A 19580-nucleotide genomic window follows, 5' to 3' on the forward strand; every position below is an offset into this window, starting at 1 on the left:
GCATGATTCTCAAAGGCAAATTCAGACATACTGGTATTGTTATCCTTTTCTTTTTGGCTTTCAGGCATTTGTTATTTCTTTTTTAAACACCCTTATTATTAAAACTGAAGTTGTCCTTGACTTTTCAGGTCACCTAATTCTCTCCTTTAGAAGGCAGAGATCTTGAGCGGAATTTTGTTTTTTTCTACTATTATAATTTAAGAAGAAATATTACAGCTACTGCAATTCCCCAAGGGTATAAAAAAATTGAGGAGCAGCCATAACTTCCCCATGCTCATAAGACAATCCTTGAATCAATGAATTTTTTGAAATTCAAAGTGAATGGAAAAGTAAAAACAGGACAGTTGCCATTTGTATAAGAAGGCTTATATAATTAGAAAACACAAGATTACTACTAAAAGAAAAGTCATGAGGAAAAGGACCATCTTTCTGTTTCATCCAGATCAGAAGTGACAGACATCTGCCCTTCACAGACCTGGCATCTACACGTCTGCTATACCATCTACACAGATGACACAAAAACATGACAAGATAAGAAATTCATGTAAAGAAACTTAAAGAACTTATTAAGAACTAATCAGTGACAACCATAAAACTGGTTATTCACACAGTGTGTTTACTTTGCTGGGGATCATTTCCGCCACCCATTAAAACCACGCAAAACATACCTGAAAAAAATTAACTCTTTTTCTTGTTCCATCTAGTAGTAAAAATTTTATCAACTGCTGCCAACAGCAAGAGAAGTCAGTATGCTAAAATAGCAAAAGCCATTGGAGGAGTTTCATTATATAATGATATGCCCATGCACAGTTTTAGTCATCCCTTTTCTGCCATGCACAAACACTTGCTCATTTAGTACTCTTACTGTTACTTGCCTGTTGCAGTCCCACTGTCGCTCTGCAGCAGTGCTCCTGTCACTGGTTGTGCGTTGTTTGGGTTTGCTCCTGGTGCTGTTGGGGGCGGAGGCCCTGCTCCACCCCCAAGGAGCATACAGGATGGCGGAGGGGGCTGCCCACGTTTCAGTAACACTTTGTGGTCCTGCTGGCAACGGAATCGCGGCGGCACCTCCCGAGGCATGTAGCGGGTGGCGCTTGGCGGTTGTCCGTTCGGCACTGCCACCCTTTTGGCATTGTTGCCACCATTGACTGGTGGCGATGGAGAGTTGCCAATTGGGCTGGCAGCCACTGGTTGGCTTAAACTTGGTTTCGTCACTTCGGGCACTGAAAAACAGGGAGAATGAAAATCAGAAGTTTTTCCACTTCAACCTGTGTTAGCTACAAGAACTCACTGTGACTCTTTTTTTAATTATTTAATTCCTCTCTGAAATATGGTGCAGCTTCAGTCTTATCAACAACCAAGAACAATTTAATAAAAGAAGCAGGAATAAGCAGCAGCAGCAGACTTCAGCTTCCATGTGCAACTCTGTAGTCAAGGATGAAACTGTGCCCTCAGCGAGTATTTCAGTCTTAGTCCAAAATTTCTTGCAAATGTAAAGTTGGCAAAGAATACCTCCCTAGACAATGAGTAATTTTAAAATATGAGCCTCCCCTCTCTGTTCCCTCATCTTCAGCTGGTTTTTGGATTATTATGCATCACTTACTAGACTACACAGCCACCGCCTAAACAAACAAAAAGAGGGGAAATAACCCACCTCCTCTTGGATTCAGAATTAACAATTTTGAGTTCTCTGTACTGCTCTTAAATAAGGCAGTAATAGCTGACTCTCATGCCCAAGGCACTCCTACATACAGTGGACTGTACTGGGTTTGCTTAAAGTTTCCCAGCTGGTCACCAGGTGCCCCTACAAGCAAGGACCAGCTCCTTCTGAGGGCTATTAGGTATTGGAGAAGAAAAAAAATATAACTCCTTGAAGTGCTAACACCATCAAAAACTTGCTTAAGAGACTCCAGACTCATGTCCCCTTACACTGTCCATGTGCTTTTTTGAAACACAGAAAAAAATTCTTAGCCAGGCATCTAGAAGGTGTTCAGACATCAGACTCCGAAGGCAAGGAAAATTTAATACACCTATTCCAGCCTTTGTGGAAGATTCAGAAAGCATTGTCCAGAAACCCCTCCCCAGCAAAGTAAGAATAATCAGTAAAACTTTTACTCTTAAAACCATGAGATCAACACAAGTGAGCCTCTCTTTGTCAACATGAATGCATTATTATTCCCATTTTATTTTTATAAGGGTTTTCTGATTTCTCTATAAAGGCTTCATTGCCCAAACCCCAAAAGGTATTGTTAGCTGTAAAATCAAGTTATTTTAGCCCTTTTCTGTCAATAATGGCAGTTTTCCCTCACAATTTACAGAAAACTGATATGCAAAACAAAATTAAATATATTTTTACAGCTAAGTTGTTTAGCTTAACTTTCAGGATGCTCATGCATCAGTCCTGCCTTATCTGTTGGACTATCATGTGCTTGAACTTAAGTTTTCAGTAACAAGTAATGTTCACCCTTTCTGGTACCACCAGAAGCAGTACTTTCCTTGTCTTTCATTCAATTTATACAGGCAGTTTCAGCCTTCAATTACTTGCCTAAAACCTTTGCAGAACTAAATATTTCAGCTAACTTATCCACAATCCTCATTCCTTCTTCATGTATTTTGATGCTGACAACACATGAGCAGAATAGTTTCAAGTTCTCTATTTTAATCACCTTAACTTTCATTTCTTCTGAATACTCATCTTCAATATTTCATCTTGATTCATAATTCCCCTTCCTTTTTCAATAGTTTTGGTCAAGTTCTGAATTTGAGCTCAAGTCAATAAAGTACTCCTTAGAATCAAAGATTCTTACCTTTGGTTTTTTGATCTGTGACCTGCAAATTAAGAGCAAGAATGTAAATAGAGTTTTCAGAACCTCAAAACAAACACTGAAAAGGTTGTGCAAAATCAAAACCTTATTGTACGAGCACAAGAACAATATTTGTTGTTGCATGAAAATAACCAGCTGATGAACTGCAAGTCTAAACAGTAGCTGTAGTTATACATACATAAGTTTTTGAAAGTGCTACAACTCCTGTAATTCCTTTGCCCAATGCAGAAACAGTAATTACTTCACTCATGATGATTTTAAGTATTCATGCCCCTCCTTATCCCAAACATGGACTTCCAAAGCACAAATAAACATGTGCTATAGCACTACAGTTCTTTCAGGTTTCGGAGGTGAAGTACTGCAGCTAAAATGTAACAAAGCCTTCCGTCTATGAGAGTATCCATCCTCACAGAGAACTGCTGGGGCTAGCAGGAAAAACCACAGCAGCAGTCTGTCTCTCTGCCATCTTCCCATTTCACCTTTCCCTTAAAATCTTTTCCAAGAAGAAATCCTAAACCTTACTGGATTCATTGCCACATCTATGAAATGTACCAGCAACACCTATGAAGGAAATCTGTTGAATGCAACAAGAAGTTAATTACTGCAATGAGCATTCATGCTGGTCAACATATCCATTATGGGTTTTGCTGTACTTCTACATTGTTTTGGCATAGCAGATTTCAAGCTTGTAGAGACAAACACACCACTGTTATATTCTCTGGAATCATGTGTATTGTGGCATGTTTTGAACCTGTCCATCAGGAGTTCCACTGCACAATAATGAAAAAACCCTAAAGATCATCATGTGTCAGGTTCTATGACACCTATTCTTAAAAGAAATTGCTGAACTAGTCCATAATTCTGGAAAGTACACAGTGACAGTATAGCATAATGAAAGCACAAGTAAAAAGCAGTTTATTGTTGAAATCAACGAAGCCAGAACTCCTTTGTATGGTAAAGAATAAAAAGACAAACTGCACTGAATTGCTATGGCATCATTTACTTTACAAAGATGAAAACTGCAATATGCAAAGTGGAACATTCACTGTAATAAAAAATCTTAAGCATTGTAACTTCACAAAATTACATAACCCAAAAGTCTCCAAAATCATAAAAATGCATCTATACCAAAACTGCGTCTGTAGCAAGCCAGACGTTAATTTTCAACTTCACTTATGAAAAATCCATATATACAAAATGGATACATCCTCTGTGACACAGTTAAAAATTCTGCTAAGCACTTCTTGACTCTGATGCTCCATTACCAAAGGAAAAGGGAAAAGTTTATTCATTAACACAATCTGGTAATGCTGATGGATTTACTACAGTCAACAGTAAGCAGTAAATTAGTAACTTGTTTACTTGGGAAAACCCCATTTTACCAAATCTTTCAAGAATTCTATATGAAAACCACAGTTTGATTTTGGAAAAAACCACAAACTACTTCTGCCTCTCCTGTATCTCTATCCTACTCAAATTGATCTGGCTTTTTCTAAAATTCAAAAGCTGAAAAAATGTGTCACTGTCTCAGAATTACAGCTGTCATCTCTCTGAGGGCAACCCATGAGCATCAGCAGCTGAGGAGCAGCTACAGTGAATGAGAAGGTGGAGTCAAGCTCAGCCTTCTGATAAGCCACCAAACAGTCCCCTGGTTACCAACTACAGGAATTTAGGCTGTGAATTTGATTGCACAACCCCTCTCAAAGCAATTATTTTATTTTATTTTTAAAGTTTCAAATGATCCAGACATAAACAACTGTTTCATGTTATACAAACTCTGTTTGAAAAAGGCACCCCCAAATCGTTGCTGCTTATTTGGTGAACACCTTCACAGTCACTAAGAACAAACACACACATTTATGTTCTGTCCATTCGGTTGCCTGATTTGTTATTCTTAGGTACATCCAAGTATTACTCTTAAGTTTAGCCTCTAGGAGATTAACTTAGTCTTTACCCTTCCAGAATGGGTTGGCAGAATATGTTTGGCAGAATATCATAACATCCAATAACACCGAGTAACTTAGTAGGAGAGAGACCACACAGGAAAGCTGGCAAATCTTGTATTCAAAGCACCAATTCCTCAGTAAGCACAGCACTGTTATCAAGATGATCAGTACAACCTTTTGAAGTTTCTCTTTTATCACTGAATATCAGCCCATAATCCTCAAGTCACTCCTCTTTATTCATCAAGGTCTGCCTCCTCCTGGTTCCTACATATACTTTGTTACCTGAACATTAAACAGCAGCAACACTGAGGCAAAAAGGCACTGAAGAGACCTTATTCTGTAGCCACTGATCTTCTGCACTATTACTGGGAACGTATCAACACAATGACTGCATAAAGACAACAGAAACACATCAGTTTATCTGCATCTAATTTGAACTGACAGACTCAAAATGGTGAAAAAGCCAGATTAAAAAGCACCCTGTATAAGTCAAAATTTAACTGAAGTTGGCGCTGCCTGTTCTCAGCAGAAAACTACAGAATCTGACCTTCTGTAGGATCTGTTCTTACTGAAGCAACTCAGAAACAAACTACAGAAAGAAAGTAAAGTCTTCTGCTCTTAATTTCACATAATCACTGAGGTTGGAAAGGACAGCCTCTGGAAATCTAGTGCACAGTTCCCACTGCTGTTCCCCACCTGGCCCCAAGAGTCTCCTCAACTCTGCAAAGTCATCAAAAGCAGATTGCACAGGGCCACATTCAACACATTTTTCAGCATTTCCAAAGAGAGGCACCACAACCTCTCTGGGAAACCTGTTCCAGTGGTTGCCCAGCCACATACATGCACCAAAAAAATAGTCTTTTTATAATTAAGTAGAATTTCAGTATATGCATGATGCCTTGTGCTTGTCACTGGGCACCAGTAGAGAAGAGTCTGCCTCCATCTTTTTACTCCCTTCCACAAAGTATTTACAGAGGCTGGCAAGATCCCCCAAGCCTTCTCTCCTCCCTGCTGAACAGTCCTAATACTCTCAGCCCCTCCTCATTTGTAGATACTCCAGTCCCTTAATCATCTTAGGGGCCTTCTGCTGGACTCACTCCAGGAGAGTTGCATCTGAACTAGACAGAAAGGATTTTACCAGTAAAAAGCATGGATAAAGCCATTCATATGTCAACTCCTAGAACAATCTACTAGATTTTCTGCAAAATAGAGACCTTCTAATATACCAAGTTTCAAATCCATTTTCTGAGCAAAACCAATTTTTGGTGACTTATCAATTCTCCACGACTCACACTTGAACTGATACACTTCAGCAAAAGTGCTACAAAAAATGTAAAATGTAAGCAACACTTGGCAAAAAATAAAGGGAACCTCCTTCATGTAAACTTCCTTAAGCACTTAAAAAAGACCAAAAAAAAAAAAAAAAGGATCTTCCTGCTCTAGAAAATATTTAGTCAATTTTACTGCAAGAATTGCAAAGGCCCAGCAGTGTTTCCATCTCCAAACACATCAAACCATCAGCAGTTGCAGAGAGATCAAAAGAGCCCATATTAAGTAACTTAAATAGTTTATATGAAAAAGCTTCTTTTACTTCAATAAACACCCTAAGGAGAAGAAATGTCCAAGTTAAACACTTTAGTTTCAGAAAAATGATACAAAAATACTCATTCAAGAAGCATCACTCTAACCTAAGCTCTAATACAAACAATTTAGCATCTTTATACCACCAATACTATTTATGTTTTACCTGGATAGAAGAATTCAAATATCAAAACATACCTTCTGAGCAGAGTCCTTCTTTTTCTTATCCTCTTTCTTCCTTTTCTTGTCTTCCATTAACTGTTCTTCCCTTTCTTGCTCCTTCTCTCTGCCAAAACATGAAAAACAATGAAATGAGCACAATCAAGCTGTGTAAGAGCCACAAGTACTGTACGCCTCTCCCCCCCAAGAAAGGCAGTCAAGCAGCTAGATTACTCTTATCATGCTCATTTCCATTTGAGGGTTTCAGTCTAATTGTGATAAGAAAAGCACCTTCAAGCTCAGTATGCCCAAAATCACACCACATGTTGCACAAAGGAAAATTCCTTTCTTCAGATCAGGTCTCTTACGGCAGTTCCCTATATAAATTAACTACATGCCTGATAGTACAGAATATATTCAAGACGTTTTGGCCAAAGTACCCTTATAATTGGGTTGTGCTATTATTTAACAAAGACTCTCATGAATCTTTTCATATGGTAAAAAAAAAAAAAAGGAAAGTTGTAATTTAGTATAAGATGGTTTGGTCTGATACAACATTTATCTTCGCAAGGGGAAGAGATTATTCTATTGCCTGTAGCTATGTCACTTGTAAGAGACTTTAAGTGTCACATCAAATCAAACCCATCATTTATTATACAAATCTCTAATTTAATTTCTAGGCTATTGTACCCACCCACTGAATTTTTGTGATGAAGCTTGTAATATAAATTAACTTTCTGGGGACTCTATTTTTTTACACAAGAACATTCTTTCAAGAAAGTAAAAAAAAAATACGCAGTTGCTATTGTTGTCAAGCTATCATCTTGTTGCTATGTTCTGTATCAAATATGAAAGCACCATGACATAGTTGATGTACTGCATACATGCTATTGGCTGAGCTGTTTCTATGGTGAATCACATTTTTGTTAACCAATTCTCTTCACCTCCTTAAAAATAAATTTAAGGCCAAGTTTCCAGCTCACTAGGGACAGAGTAAAACAAAGACAATTAATGTAAAAAGATGAGCTGACAGATAAGGGATAGGATCAGAGACTCTACAAATGGGAAACAACTAACAAGTGTAACCCATAATCTTTCGGAAGAAAATTTTATAAAAAACAGAACAGCATTACAAACAACACTGCAGTTTATAATAGTACTGAACTATTTCTTATATTTATGCATAAATCAAAGCTCTTTTCTGACCACAATTTAAAAAGTTTAGACTTGAGTTGACTTTGCTATTATATCACTCAGACTTTTCCTTCCATTGCATTTATATGGTACAGGTAATACTTTTGTTTTCATTTTCTCTAGATACTGCCAAGCCAGTGTACAAAGTGACATCTACACAACTAATTGATTCTTACAAAAATATTTTGAGATGCTATGTATTAATAGCTTCCTGATTGAGGACTTCAAAGAATTCTCTTAATGACAAAAGGTTCTATGGACAATAACAAAAAAGTCTTCCTTGTTTCCTAAAGTCAGGTTCTCTCTCTTCATGCATCGATAAAATTGATAAGGGCAAGATGAGTCCTGCGTAACAACATCCCAAGGTTACCACCAAATGCAATTACTACACAATGGCAAGTTCAGTCTGCATTTAACATAGTTTGAGGCAAATGTTCCACATCATATGGAACAGTGCTTTATGCACTCTGTCTGGTATTGCTTAAGCCACATTTGCTTTTTCTGTTCCCAGTAAAATGTCAAAGCATACTTCCCAGTACTGAACTCCGACAAGAAAAAGCCTTGCAGGTTTTTCAGAGAAGGACTGGGGAGGTTAGTGTACTCTGCACCGTCCGTCATAGCAGAGAGACAGAATTTTTTGTTTTGAGTCACAGATTTTAAGCCACACGAAAAAGCTCTCTTGTGACACCTTCGTCTTTCAAAGTTACTGTAACCTCAAATTACTCTTACTACTACTGCACTGTTGAGCTGCCTATACCTTTTGGGCTGCAGTGTCAGCTACAAATACACTATTTCCAAAAAACTTCCTTGCAGCAGGCAAAAGTTTAAAGAGTTGTCTTAAAAGAGCTGCTGAAAAATGGTAGGATCAAAATACAAAATGACTTCCAGTAACTGCCTGGCACACACACAGCCTTCCACTTAGAAGAACTTTCCTTAGTTTTGTGATCAGAAAAGTAGGAATGGAGAAGAATGAGAAAAAAAATGTCAGAGCTGAACCTATGGCTTACAATGACATGCAGCACTCAAAGGAGTCAAGGATGAAAGATCCATAGCCTGGAAGCAATCACCTAATTATGGTCTGCCTTTGTGGTAAATTTAGGACATGGACATTGCTACTGTTGCTGCCTTGTTTTCCAATCTATATGGACTAAGGCTGCTAAGCGGCCCTTTGTTTTGCATGACAACCTCCCCTTCTGCTCTTTTAGTAGAGATGCACATTTATTATTCCATTGGGCACATCACCAACAACCACAATATAGCAGCAACCAATACTTAGTCTACTTTATTTACCAAAACTGTACTTAGGCTTCAATTCATGTAAGTTCTACTGAGGTGGAAGGGATCTATCCGAACTCTTGGGCTACATCACACGCACGAGATCATAAAGTTCCTGACAAAGCCCTGAGTGAAACCTCACAAACACGTAGGAAGTATGAAGCTGCACTCACCAAATGACAAAGCAAGAATGGATGCTACAGACATGTTAACAAAGTACCACTGAATTAGGGGGGTAAACAGCCTATTGCTAGTTTCGGTATCACACTCGCCATCTTCCTGATTCCGCCCTTTCATGCATTTCACTACTATTTGTTTTATGATCAATTATTTTCCTTTTCAGTTGTATGCAAGAAGCAAGTTTAACTTGCAGCTGCCTATTAACCATCTCCAAAGGATAATTCTTCCTGGCCTGGTCAAGAAAACTGGGGGATCCATCACGTACATTCCAGTAGCCAGCTGCTTACACTGACAAGATGAACAAGGGCAGAAAACCCATCAACTCCAAGTAGAGTGAATTTAGAGTAATACAATGGGGTGTGGTTCCGGTTTTTGTTACCAGCACACAGTAATGGGAACACAGACACACCACAACCCTGAAGAGGAAGTTTGCTAAACAGCAATCAGCAGCCAGCTTTTTACTTTAGCTTTCTTCAAGAAAGCGTGTGTTGGTCTTAAAAATATGACCTAATTACACTATATTTCCCATAAAATCTTAGAATCAACATTATGGAAAAGTATTTAAGAAGTGTATTAAAAATTTTAATTTCAAGCACTGTTAAGTTGTATTTCAAAATGTTATTTTATTCATAAAAAAACCCAAACAAACCCAGTAGCTATGATGCATTACACTCAATACCTTATCTAAGTTCTTACAACAACCTCTTCTGGCTAAGTCAAAAGAAATCAGTTTGGAGAAAGGAAGTTTTTTCAGCTCGTTAACTAGAGACAAAACAGACAACACTTGTGAAGTCCATGTTATCAAAGCATCCATTTCAGGAAAAGAAAAAAAAAAAAAGAAAAGAAGAAAAACCAGACATTGAAGAAATGTGCCCACATCCCAAACAATTTACCAGTTTTGGATTGTTTTGGAAATAGTTAATTTCCTGCAAAATTCTAATATTCATTTTTCAAAAAAATTCCATTTTAAAAAGAGTTGTTCTGGCAACATTATGGGCTTGAGGCACGGGGAAAGGACAGAAATTCCTAGAAACTTATGCGTGGCACTTTAGTGCATGCAACTTCCATTTCCTTCCTCAGGTCTACAGGACAACAGTGTGAGAGTTTGAAAGTTCCTCGTAAAGGTGTGGACTAGATACCAGTACTGTGAGTCATCTTCCCTCCTCTTGACCTCATACTTTACTTAATTTCACTACAGTAAACTTGGTTTAGCTATACTACGACACAGCACAGGGGAGACAGTGAATTTCTGTAGGTGCACTCTGTTCTCCACAGCATAATAAGCACAGAGTGACTTATAAATCTGCTTTCAAATTGTGAGTCAAATTCTGCATCTTCGTTCAGAACACACAGGATTCTGAAACTACGCTTGTAGCATCAGTAGTACTTTTAAAAAAACAAGTTTTTATCTATATAGCTACAAGGTCATGTTAACAACTGTTATATCCTTCCTAAAGGCTTTAGCCATAACTAGCCAGAGCTAAAGGCCACCACCATGTGGAGAGAATGACACTTGAGCTATTCACTAACTTTTTCTTACAGACAGGCCTCTAGTGATCCAAAATACCAGACTAATCTTTCAGAAACAGATGCAAAGACTCAAAACTTGAAGGACTAAACCAGAAATTTAATCTACAGTAAGGTATCCAACTTTGGCCAAGATCTGAGGTAAGAACCATTTCCAGTGAACTACAAGCACCTAGGTTCTCAGCATTTCTGAAACTTCCCTCAGTATTTTGATAAATTATACAGCCTGGATATCAGCAGAATTTGGCATCACACATTAATGTGTTGGATGTGTTGCAAAACACCTTTATAACAAGCTTAAGGCCAGATACAACTTGCAAAGACAGAAGCTCCTCTCAATTGATATAAGGACAAAAACTCTGCCAGAAAAAAGTAAAATGTCTTCAACAGCGCTATTTCATGAACAGCTTGCTGCTGCCACTGATAAGTATTTTTTCTTTTGTTCCACTTCATTTCTCTTCATCAGGCTCTGTCTCTGACCTTCTCTTGGCTTGAGCCTCCTCTGGAACTCAGCTGATCATATGGGAAGCAAATTCAACACACACTCACCTGGACCATACCACTCCTATACTCAACACTGTTTTGTAAATGGAATTGGCCCAGAGTATTATCAGATAATCACCACAAGTAGCGTGCACAAGCATCGAGGAATCTTCTCCTTTCCAAGTAACATGTTAGACTGGTTGCAATTGAATGAAACTGTATCTTACTATATTGCAACACTTCTCACAGAGCACCCAGGTCAAACTGTATCATACAAGGGTCTACTAACAAAAGGGAGTGTATTTGCTTTTGAAACAGACTCCTATGATGTTCTCATATATTAAGGAGAATGCTTCCTCTGGGTTGGATGTAGTCCTTTATCCCATATTCCTCATATGTTACCTGAGCATTGTCACCTGCACCTGAGCAACTCTCCTAACCGTAACACAGGCTTTAATGGTGCAACCCTTCAGCATAAGAGTATTCATATATAAATGCATTAAAAAGCATGAGCTGATTAGAACTAAGGGCCATGAGCAATGAAGAAAAAGTATACCACAACTCCCAAACGAGTTCTCTGAGGCACAAGCCCCTCTTGCTGCAGCAACAAACACTGGCAGTCTGCAGCTTGAAACGCTCCAGATGGATGAAAGCTTTTAAATCGTATCTGGAAGCTGGATGTCAGAGACTAAAAATGAAGCAAAATTAAATGCACTGCTACCGGAGCATAGAAATCCTTACCATTTTACTTCACTTTCATTTAACATATCCCACTTAGCAGACATGCTCCATTATTTCAACAGCACGAGAAGAGTACAGCATGTCCAAACACGCAAGAGTGCTCCAGCACATTTAAAGAGAACATCAAACAGAAGCAAGACATAACACAGCACTGAATAAATCCCAGGGCTGACAGACCCTAAATTCCTAAAGGTAAAATTACTTCCACTAGACTAAGTCACGTAAAGAGTTATGATCCTGTTGATCAAAAGAGTCAAAATGAGATTAATTAATTTTATAAAAAAATGTTAAAATGCTCAACATCACAGCCACCTTTCTTGTTAAACAATGCTGGCATGCATAGACTAGACAGCCATAAGCCCTACAAAACCTGGTGACAGAGATAGTCACTTAGAAAGTCAGTCTTTAGGCTGAATGTAAAAAAACCAGAATATGAAATTACTTTAGGCCAAATGACTTTCTGATGTTTATAAGGAAAAAGAAGTGAGTATTGATGTAAGGGATAAACTATGGTGTTAAAAATCGACCACTTAGTAAATGGATGATTGTCCCACACTTTCTGAATGTACGTGAAACCAAGGTATCAGAACTCAGCCCTTCAGTAGAGTATGAAATTAAGACTTCCATATTTTCAACACACGTGGAAACGTAAGACCAAGGTGTGCCATATCTCTCTCTCCCAAGGCAAACTGTGGATTTTATACACCACAATATATACTCACCACCTATTACATAAAAAGACTTTAGAAAGCGTGTTTGTAGAAGTGCTCTGTAAAGCAGCATTTCCAAAAGACAAAAGATTACTCCAAAGAGTTAGAGTAAGCTGCTTTTTCTTATCTTTGGCTGAAAACCAGAACAGCGTCACAGCAAGAATTTGCGTACTTTAAATAGCATATCTGGCACAACCGATAGGGCTTTATCGCAGCAAAACATCAGGAATTTGACGCTGCTGTAGAGAACAACCAACTTAAAAACATCAGCAAACAGGCTTTGCTAAGAGTACACTTTTCCAAAGAAATATTCCTTATAGACTGGTACTACAGTTGTTAACAGAGTAGGATCAATTCTTTGTGGAGTATTTTATGTATATGTATACACACCTATGTGTGTGTGTACAATAAATTACATAACAGAAAGAAAACAACTCTGACCATAAAGGGCTGCTTACTTTAAAGAACTGGATGGTATAAGCTACATACAACAACAAATGCTCATAAAGGAGGTTTGCTCTCAGCTCTTCAGCAACTGAAGGGGAGAAAGGGTCAACTGAAGGGGGAAAATGTCAACTTCAGTTTTAAGAGTCTCCTGACAATAAAAAAATCCTTGGAATGTGTTAAAAAGATGGAATTGAAATGTTTTTAATATTCCATATTTCTTGCTTGCACTCCTTTACATTATTACTCTTTCCAGCTGTATCATTTATATACTTTAAAAACTGACTTCCAGGTACAATCTGAAGTTCCTAAATGTTAGCCATTTGATAAGAAGGAAAGTTTTAAGAATATGGAGAGCTATAGTTGAAGTCCTAGAATGTGAAGAACTGAGCAAGTTTTCTCCTCTACTTGTCTCCAAACACTTCAGAGCTTTTCCAGATCAGTAATTATTATTTTATAGCATGCACACTCATGCATACTAAAGACACAGATAAAGTGTGTTTAGACAACTGTGAAATGTGGTAAAAGTAGCCCAAGAATGGTAAAACATTAGGTTAGAAATCTGCCTGTAATTAAGATGTCCAGTAATGTATCATATCAGAACATTCCTTCAGCAAGACACAGTTCTATTCAGGACTTCAAGGTTTTACTGATTATCAAAAAGGCTTCCTTTCCTCTAAAAACTACTCACACATGTAGGAAGCTCCACTACCTAAAACTGTTTACCAAGGAAAGTATCTTTGCCATCCTGAAAGCCACAAAAAATACGTACAGAAATGAACGCATAACGAAAAACATGGACCACTAAAAGGATAATACCTACCACAATAAAAATCAACCAAGAACCTGTCTCTCTTACAGGCACAAGTCAGTTTTTTTGACAGGGGAAGAGTTAGCTGGCAGTCCTCAAGAAGTACACTGGAGATCTCTGTTCCACTACAAATGATCTATCCTGGTCATATGTACTCTCCAAAACCCTAATTCTCACTAACACTGTCATTTCAGCAGATGACAGACAACCTGGCAAAATATTTCTGTCTTCCATTAAGTGAAGTCCTTTCATTTCTGCACTTGTGTGCGTGTGTATGTGAGAAATCAAAGCTCTGGAGAGATGACCGCTCCGAGAGCTGCAGCTGAACTTTCCTTTGCGTATGAGACACTTTTTCACTACACCATTCAAAAAGAACATTTTACCTACCTCACTGTGCATATAGAAACATTAGGCAGCTGAAGACAGCAGTTGATATTACCCCCCTAGCCGCCTACTTCTAAGGCTGAACAAATCCAATTCCCTCAGCCTCTCCTTGTGCAAGATGTGCTCCAGAACACTAATCATCTTAGTGGCCATTTAATGTCAGTGTCTTTCCTGTATGAGAGCCAAAACTGGATACACTACGTTAAAAATGGACTTTTAAGTGTTGAATCCCTTCTCTTGACCCACTGGCTATAGCCTTGCTAATACAGCACATGGTTGGTTTCTTAACAGCAACGACACTCTACTGACTCACATTCTACTTTTTCTTTCTCAGACCTTCAGGTGGTTTTTTTCCTGCAGAGCCAATTTCTAATCAGTGGATGCCTAACCTATGCTATAGCATGGGGTATTTTGACACAGGTGTAGTACTTTTCATTTACAATTGTTGAACTTCAAGAGATTTCTGTCAGACCATTTTCTCCAAACTACTGTGTTCACCCTGATGGTACATCCTATCCCAACTGAGCAGGTCACTAATACAGATGTTGAACATCATCAGCCCAGCGCTGACTCCCATAGGGCACCACACTGCCCAGCTAACAGTGGACTTCGCACTGCTGACAAACCAACTCTGTACCACTGACTGGTAATGCAGCTCTGGGATAGTTTTTCCAAAAAAATGTATTACCTTAGAGTAGAACCAACATATATTTCTGTACATAGTGGTCCAGCAAGCAGGAAACTAATTACAGGTATGTCCTCTGCAGAAGAACTGCAACAGGAGCCCCCAAGTGAGCTACCCTGCCCTTGAGGTCTGAATCAGTACACCGCTGCATTTGGCAGCCCACATCAATTCCACACGTCAAGCTCGAACCTCTACTGGCAGCTCTTCCAATGCTTCACTGCAGCTTTGAACAGGTTACAAACTGTGACACAAGTGAAGTTGGTGAGTATTACTGCCACCTTAATAATGCATTCTTGTAGGTATATATGAGAAGTGCTATTCAAAAATATTTACTATTAATCTTCTGACTGCAGTTAAAAAGCAAAGGCTAATTCCTTACTATGGTGCAAACTCAAAATTAACAAAAGCAGCTCTGTATTTTCTTAGATTACAAAATTCTGTCTTAAATGCCAAGAATAGAATTATTTTTTAACACTAAAAAAAGTCCCAAGAAACTAATCTATTTGCTATGGTAACTATGCCACAGTACACACACAATTAAGATACTTGTTTTAATGTCAGAATGCGACATTTCAGGAAGAATAGTGAAAAAGTATAATACAGTTTCATCAAATGAAACATCTTCTGCCAGAGTATCATTTGTGGCACCAGTACAGGCCGTACAGACAGTAAGAAACTGGATTATACAAAAACTGTGACAACAGAAGTAGTTAAATTTAAAATAAAGCTTAACAATTTGTGGATTATGACTGCCATTTTTATGTATTTGTGTTTCTCAGTCATAAAAAATTCCCAGACCTAAAGGCCATCCTGATAAAGATTCATTATCTAGAGATACTGGACAGAATTTTAGGGGAAGTTGAAAGTAAAGCACCACATAACAGTGTTATTTGCTGTAGTTCTTAAACATACTATAAAATATTGGAGGTCTTCTTAACTTTCACAATATGGCACTTTGGAAGGGATCAAGAAAAAAACTGAACTATAAGTGAAGCTATTTACTGAAAGTTAAATTACAGTGTGGGGAAAACAAAACAAAACAAAACAAACAACAAAACAAACCAATAAACCAAGCCCATACAGAATCATGCTCCTTACAGGCAGCTTCTACTGAATGATGAAGTACTTGAATGCTACTTGCCTGGGGATATTATATGGATACCATCATAGATTCATAGCGGTATAATTTATATTTCATTTTAGGAGGGAACTAATTGTTTACTTTTACCTAGTTTCCAAAGAAACACTCTAAATTTATATGCTGTAAAAACCAAAACACTTTACACAAGTTAACAGCCTAACAAGCATATTACATACCTCCAGATCTGTGTAATACTGTAAAATTTTCCACATACAGTGCTTCAGGGCACTGTAGTAATGAAAATAACATTTATCAAGCTTTAAGTCATTATTTTAATTATACTAAATCAAACTACTAAAGGAAGAATGTATTTAATTTTATCAGTGGGAAGTTAAGAACAAGGTTTTCCACACAAAGTTATTATTCATTGGTTGTAGGTCAAGGTGAAAGAACCAGCAAGTTAAGGTTGTTTTTTAAATGTATCAGAAGTTCAAACAACTCTGTACAGCTGGCTCAGATTTTCTTGGCAGAGGTATTTAAAGTTTGTATTTTCCACTCCAGTTATTACCTGAGGCAATGTTTATTTTTAACACCTAAGAAAATTCATTCAGTTACTTCCTGCAAATATTCAGTTTCAAGACTGTCATGTTCCATATCAGAAAGTCTAAGTTAAGGGCAGAAGGAAAAGCAACTAACATATTTTGCAGGTCTGGGAAATGCTGTATCAATCTTGTCAAATTACGGTATCTTCAAACAAATCTACCTGTATAGGTTCTGTATACTCAGCTGCAGTTGGGCAGGTAAATTCTTGATGTTCCAATACTGCTAAGCATGCTCCATAAATTAAGGCTTATAACTAGGGTTATATGAAGAATGGGGGTTTTTTATAATTGCTATTCTTGGAGACTAAAAACCATTGCTTATCTTCAGTAGAGACACATTATTCTTCTTCATCCTTACGCCAGCTGAGCTGAGAGCTGGAGCAGGACGGAAGGCAAGTAAAAAGCCCCCAGGAACAAGCTGTACAACCAGGCTATAATAAAGCAGGACAAATATCTAGGTGCTTTCAATTTGAATCCACCTTACTGCACATGCACAAGCCAGCACTTATATTCAACTATGTCTCACAATTCACTGGACAAGTTTTTTACCTTCCTAAAGTACTTTAAATAGCAGTTTTGAAGCCCCTTGTTCTAAACCATACTTACGTGTTCTGTGCAGTGAGTAAAATGCAGATGTAGCACCTTGTATGAAGCAAAAACCTGAAACCCTGTATTTACATACATGAAGGATACATGAAGGATGGCAAATAGCTCCACTTAATGTTACTGTGCTTTATATAATTAGACAAATGGCTAGCTGGCTAAGTTTAAACAGATGTATACTTTTGAAAAGCTCCTCAGTATCTTGCAATTTTAATGACAGTATATAATCATAACCTTCCTCTGTCAGTTGAAAGGAAAACCACACAAAAGACTGATACTTATATTGCTATAACCAAATACAAGCTGTTACAAGAGCTGATTATCGATCTTAGCAATCACAAAACTCAAACACAGTCTGAAGAAAGAACTTTTTTACCAGCTAAATACCATGGATTAGTGAGTTCTTAGAATGCAATAAAGTTTACATGTAGACCCTTCACAGTGAAATTGCAGTTAAGTACACTGTATAGTGAACCTGCATGAGAGAGATCTTTAACAGGTACAATTCAATCTGGTCTAGGACTAGGTAACACATGTTCAGGTTCTGGTGTTGGTTCTGAAATGCAACTGTTACATCCACTGCCTTCTCACCCTCTGCCACCTCTAATGATCTATTTCCTTAAGAAATACTTGCTATGTTTAGCAGCTCAGTAAAGTTGTGTACTTTTTTTTAATTCCCCCCACCCCGAATTGACTTGGGGGAGGGAAGGATGACATTTAATAACACATGCTGCACAACACAGCTTTCCCAGGATATGTTACAAAACAAGAGACTGCATGACCTGCTCAAGGTTACAGAATGACTCCATTGCTCACTCTGAATTAAAAACAGGTATCCTCCTGACTCCTCCTGTATTTTCACTAATAAAATAATACCACTACTGAGTACTTGCAGAGCTCCTTTCATCACAGGATGTCAAAGGCCTTTATAAATATTAATTAAGCATTGCAACAACACTAAGAAGTATGTAAAACTTAATTCTGCACATGAGTAAACCCAAGCAAAGAATAAATAACCTATGTTCAAAGCCACAGGACAAGCCAACAGTATAGAGAGAAATGGCTCTTGCCATTAAGGAGCACTCCATTACAAACAAGGACATAATTAATACTCCAAATGTGATGTGAAGAGCCCTTGATCACCAATACACTACTATAAAGCCTTGGTCATGTGCAATCCTGCAGAGACCACACTAAATTTCAGGCAGCATTCTCATGAAGACCCTTAAGTTTGTCTTCCTCCAAACACAGAAAACAGTCCTCATGAGATACTTCTAAAATTTTGTGTTTCTTATCTGGTAACTTTCCTTAGCAAAGGCAAATATGAATATGATATTCTTTGGTAGTTTTATAAAATTAACAAGTAATATTGAGCTGAGACACTATTCAAATATGAATTCAGACCTCACAAGTGAAAGTAAGCTAGGTCTTAACAATCAATCATGTATTCCATATTTAAGGAAACAAAGTACCAACTTCTTTTAAGAACTCAATATCCATTCTCAAAAGAAACAACCACAAGTCCAAAATTAATGTTTTTCACAAACTATATTGTAGTCATCTCTTAATTGAGTACTTCAGTGATCTTACAACTTGAGATAATACCTCTACACTTGACTTGCTACAAACATTACTCTTTTCCAATTGTTTCCTCTTTACAATGACTGTAACTATCACCAATCTCTTAACACTGACAGTTTTAGTGTGAAAGCCAACCATGCTAAAACATAGTGAAGTTAATTTGCTTCTATGTGCTGCTACATTTGCAGAGTTTAACGACAGGAGTGAGACTAGTTTTTATATTTCTTAAAATTGCTATTAACCTGCCCAAAAGACCCCAAAGGCGACCAGCTCTGAACTCCTGCAAAAATTCCCTTTTAAATACAGTTTGAGAATCTGACATTAATATGACTGCAAAAAACACTTTTGCTTTGGAGAAAGACTACTGTTTTCTATTAGAAGACAAAACAAATCAAGTTGCACTAAAAACATTTGTAAATTCACTTTACAGTGAAACCTGTGTTAGAAAAGGGAACTTTGTTATTGCAATGTTAATAAAGAAATTAAATGAAAGATTGTGTAATTCATATTTCAACCCAACACCCGCTCAGGTTTTTCATGAGTTATTTTTTAAAACTTTCTTAACAGTTCAAGGACCAATTTTACTTCTCACCAAAATAACAAGGCTGATAAGTAGTTAACTGAATGAAAAACAGGTTTTTGTTTTGTCTTTTTCATTACAAAGTATGTTTTTCTTCTCACTGTGGAATAAATGCCTGGACATCGTGGGATTTTTTTCACCCTTTCGAATGGACATAATCTGCCAGCACAAACTTACTCTCTGGGCAATGA

The 19580-nt window shown here is 37.7% G+C and overlaps 1 protein-coding gene across 19 annotated transcripts in view; it reads right to left on the reverse strand.

Moving 5' to 3' along the window:
* TNRC6B (trinucleotide repeat containing adaptor 6B) overlaps positions 1–19580 on the reverse strand; it is a 139476-nt gene that overhangs the window by 50138 nt on the left and 69758 nt on the right. For 17 of the 19 annotated variants that reach the window (XM_032688881.1, XM_032688896.1, XM_032688894.1 and 14 more), the window contains 3 exons: positions 6548–6635; positions 2805–2826; positions 876–1220 (listed from right to left, as the gene is read on the reverse strand). In XM_032688881.1, the coding sequence (XP_032544772.1) occupies positions 876–1220; positions 2805–2826; positions 6548–6635 (455 nt within the window). Of the gene's footprint in view, positions 1–875; positions 1221–2804; positions 2827–6547; positions 6636–12630; positions 12733–19580 lie in introns of those variants that run through there. The other 2 variants (XM_032688890.1, XM_032688895.1) reach the window with 2 other exon arrangements.

The sequence above is a fragment of the Chiroxiphia lanceolata genome, chromosome 5 (assembly GCF_009829145.1).
Source record: "Chiroxiphia lanceolata isolate bChiLan1 chromosome 5, bChiLan1.pri, whole genome shotgun sequence".
Taxonomy (NCBI): domain Eukaryota; kingdom Metazoa; phylum Chordata; class Aves; order Passeriformes; family Pipridae; genus Chiroxiphia; species Chiroxiphia lanceolata.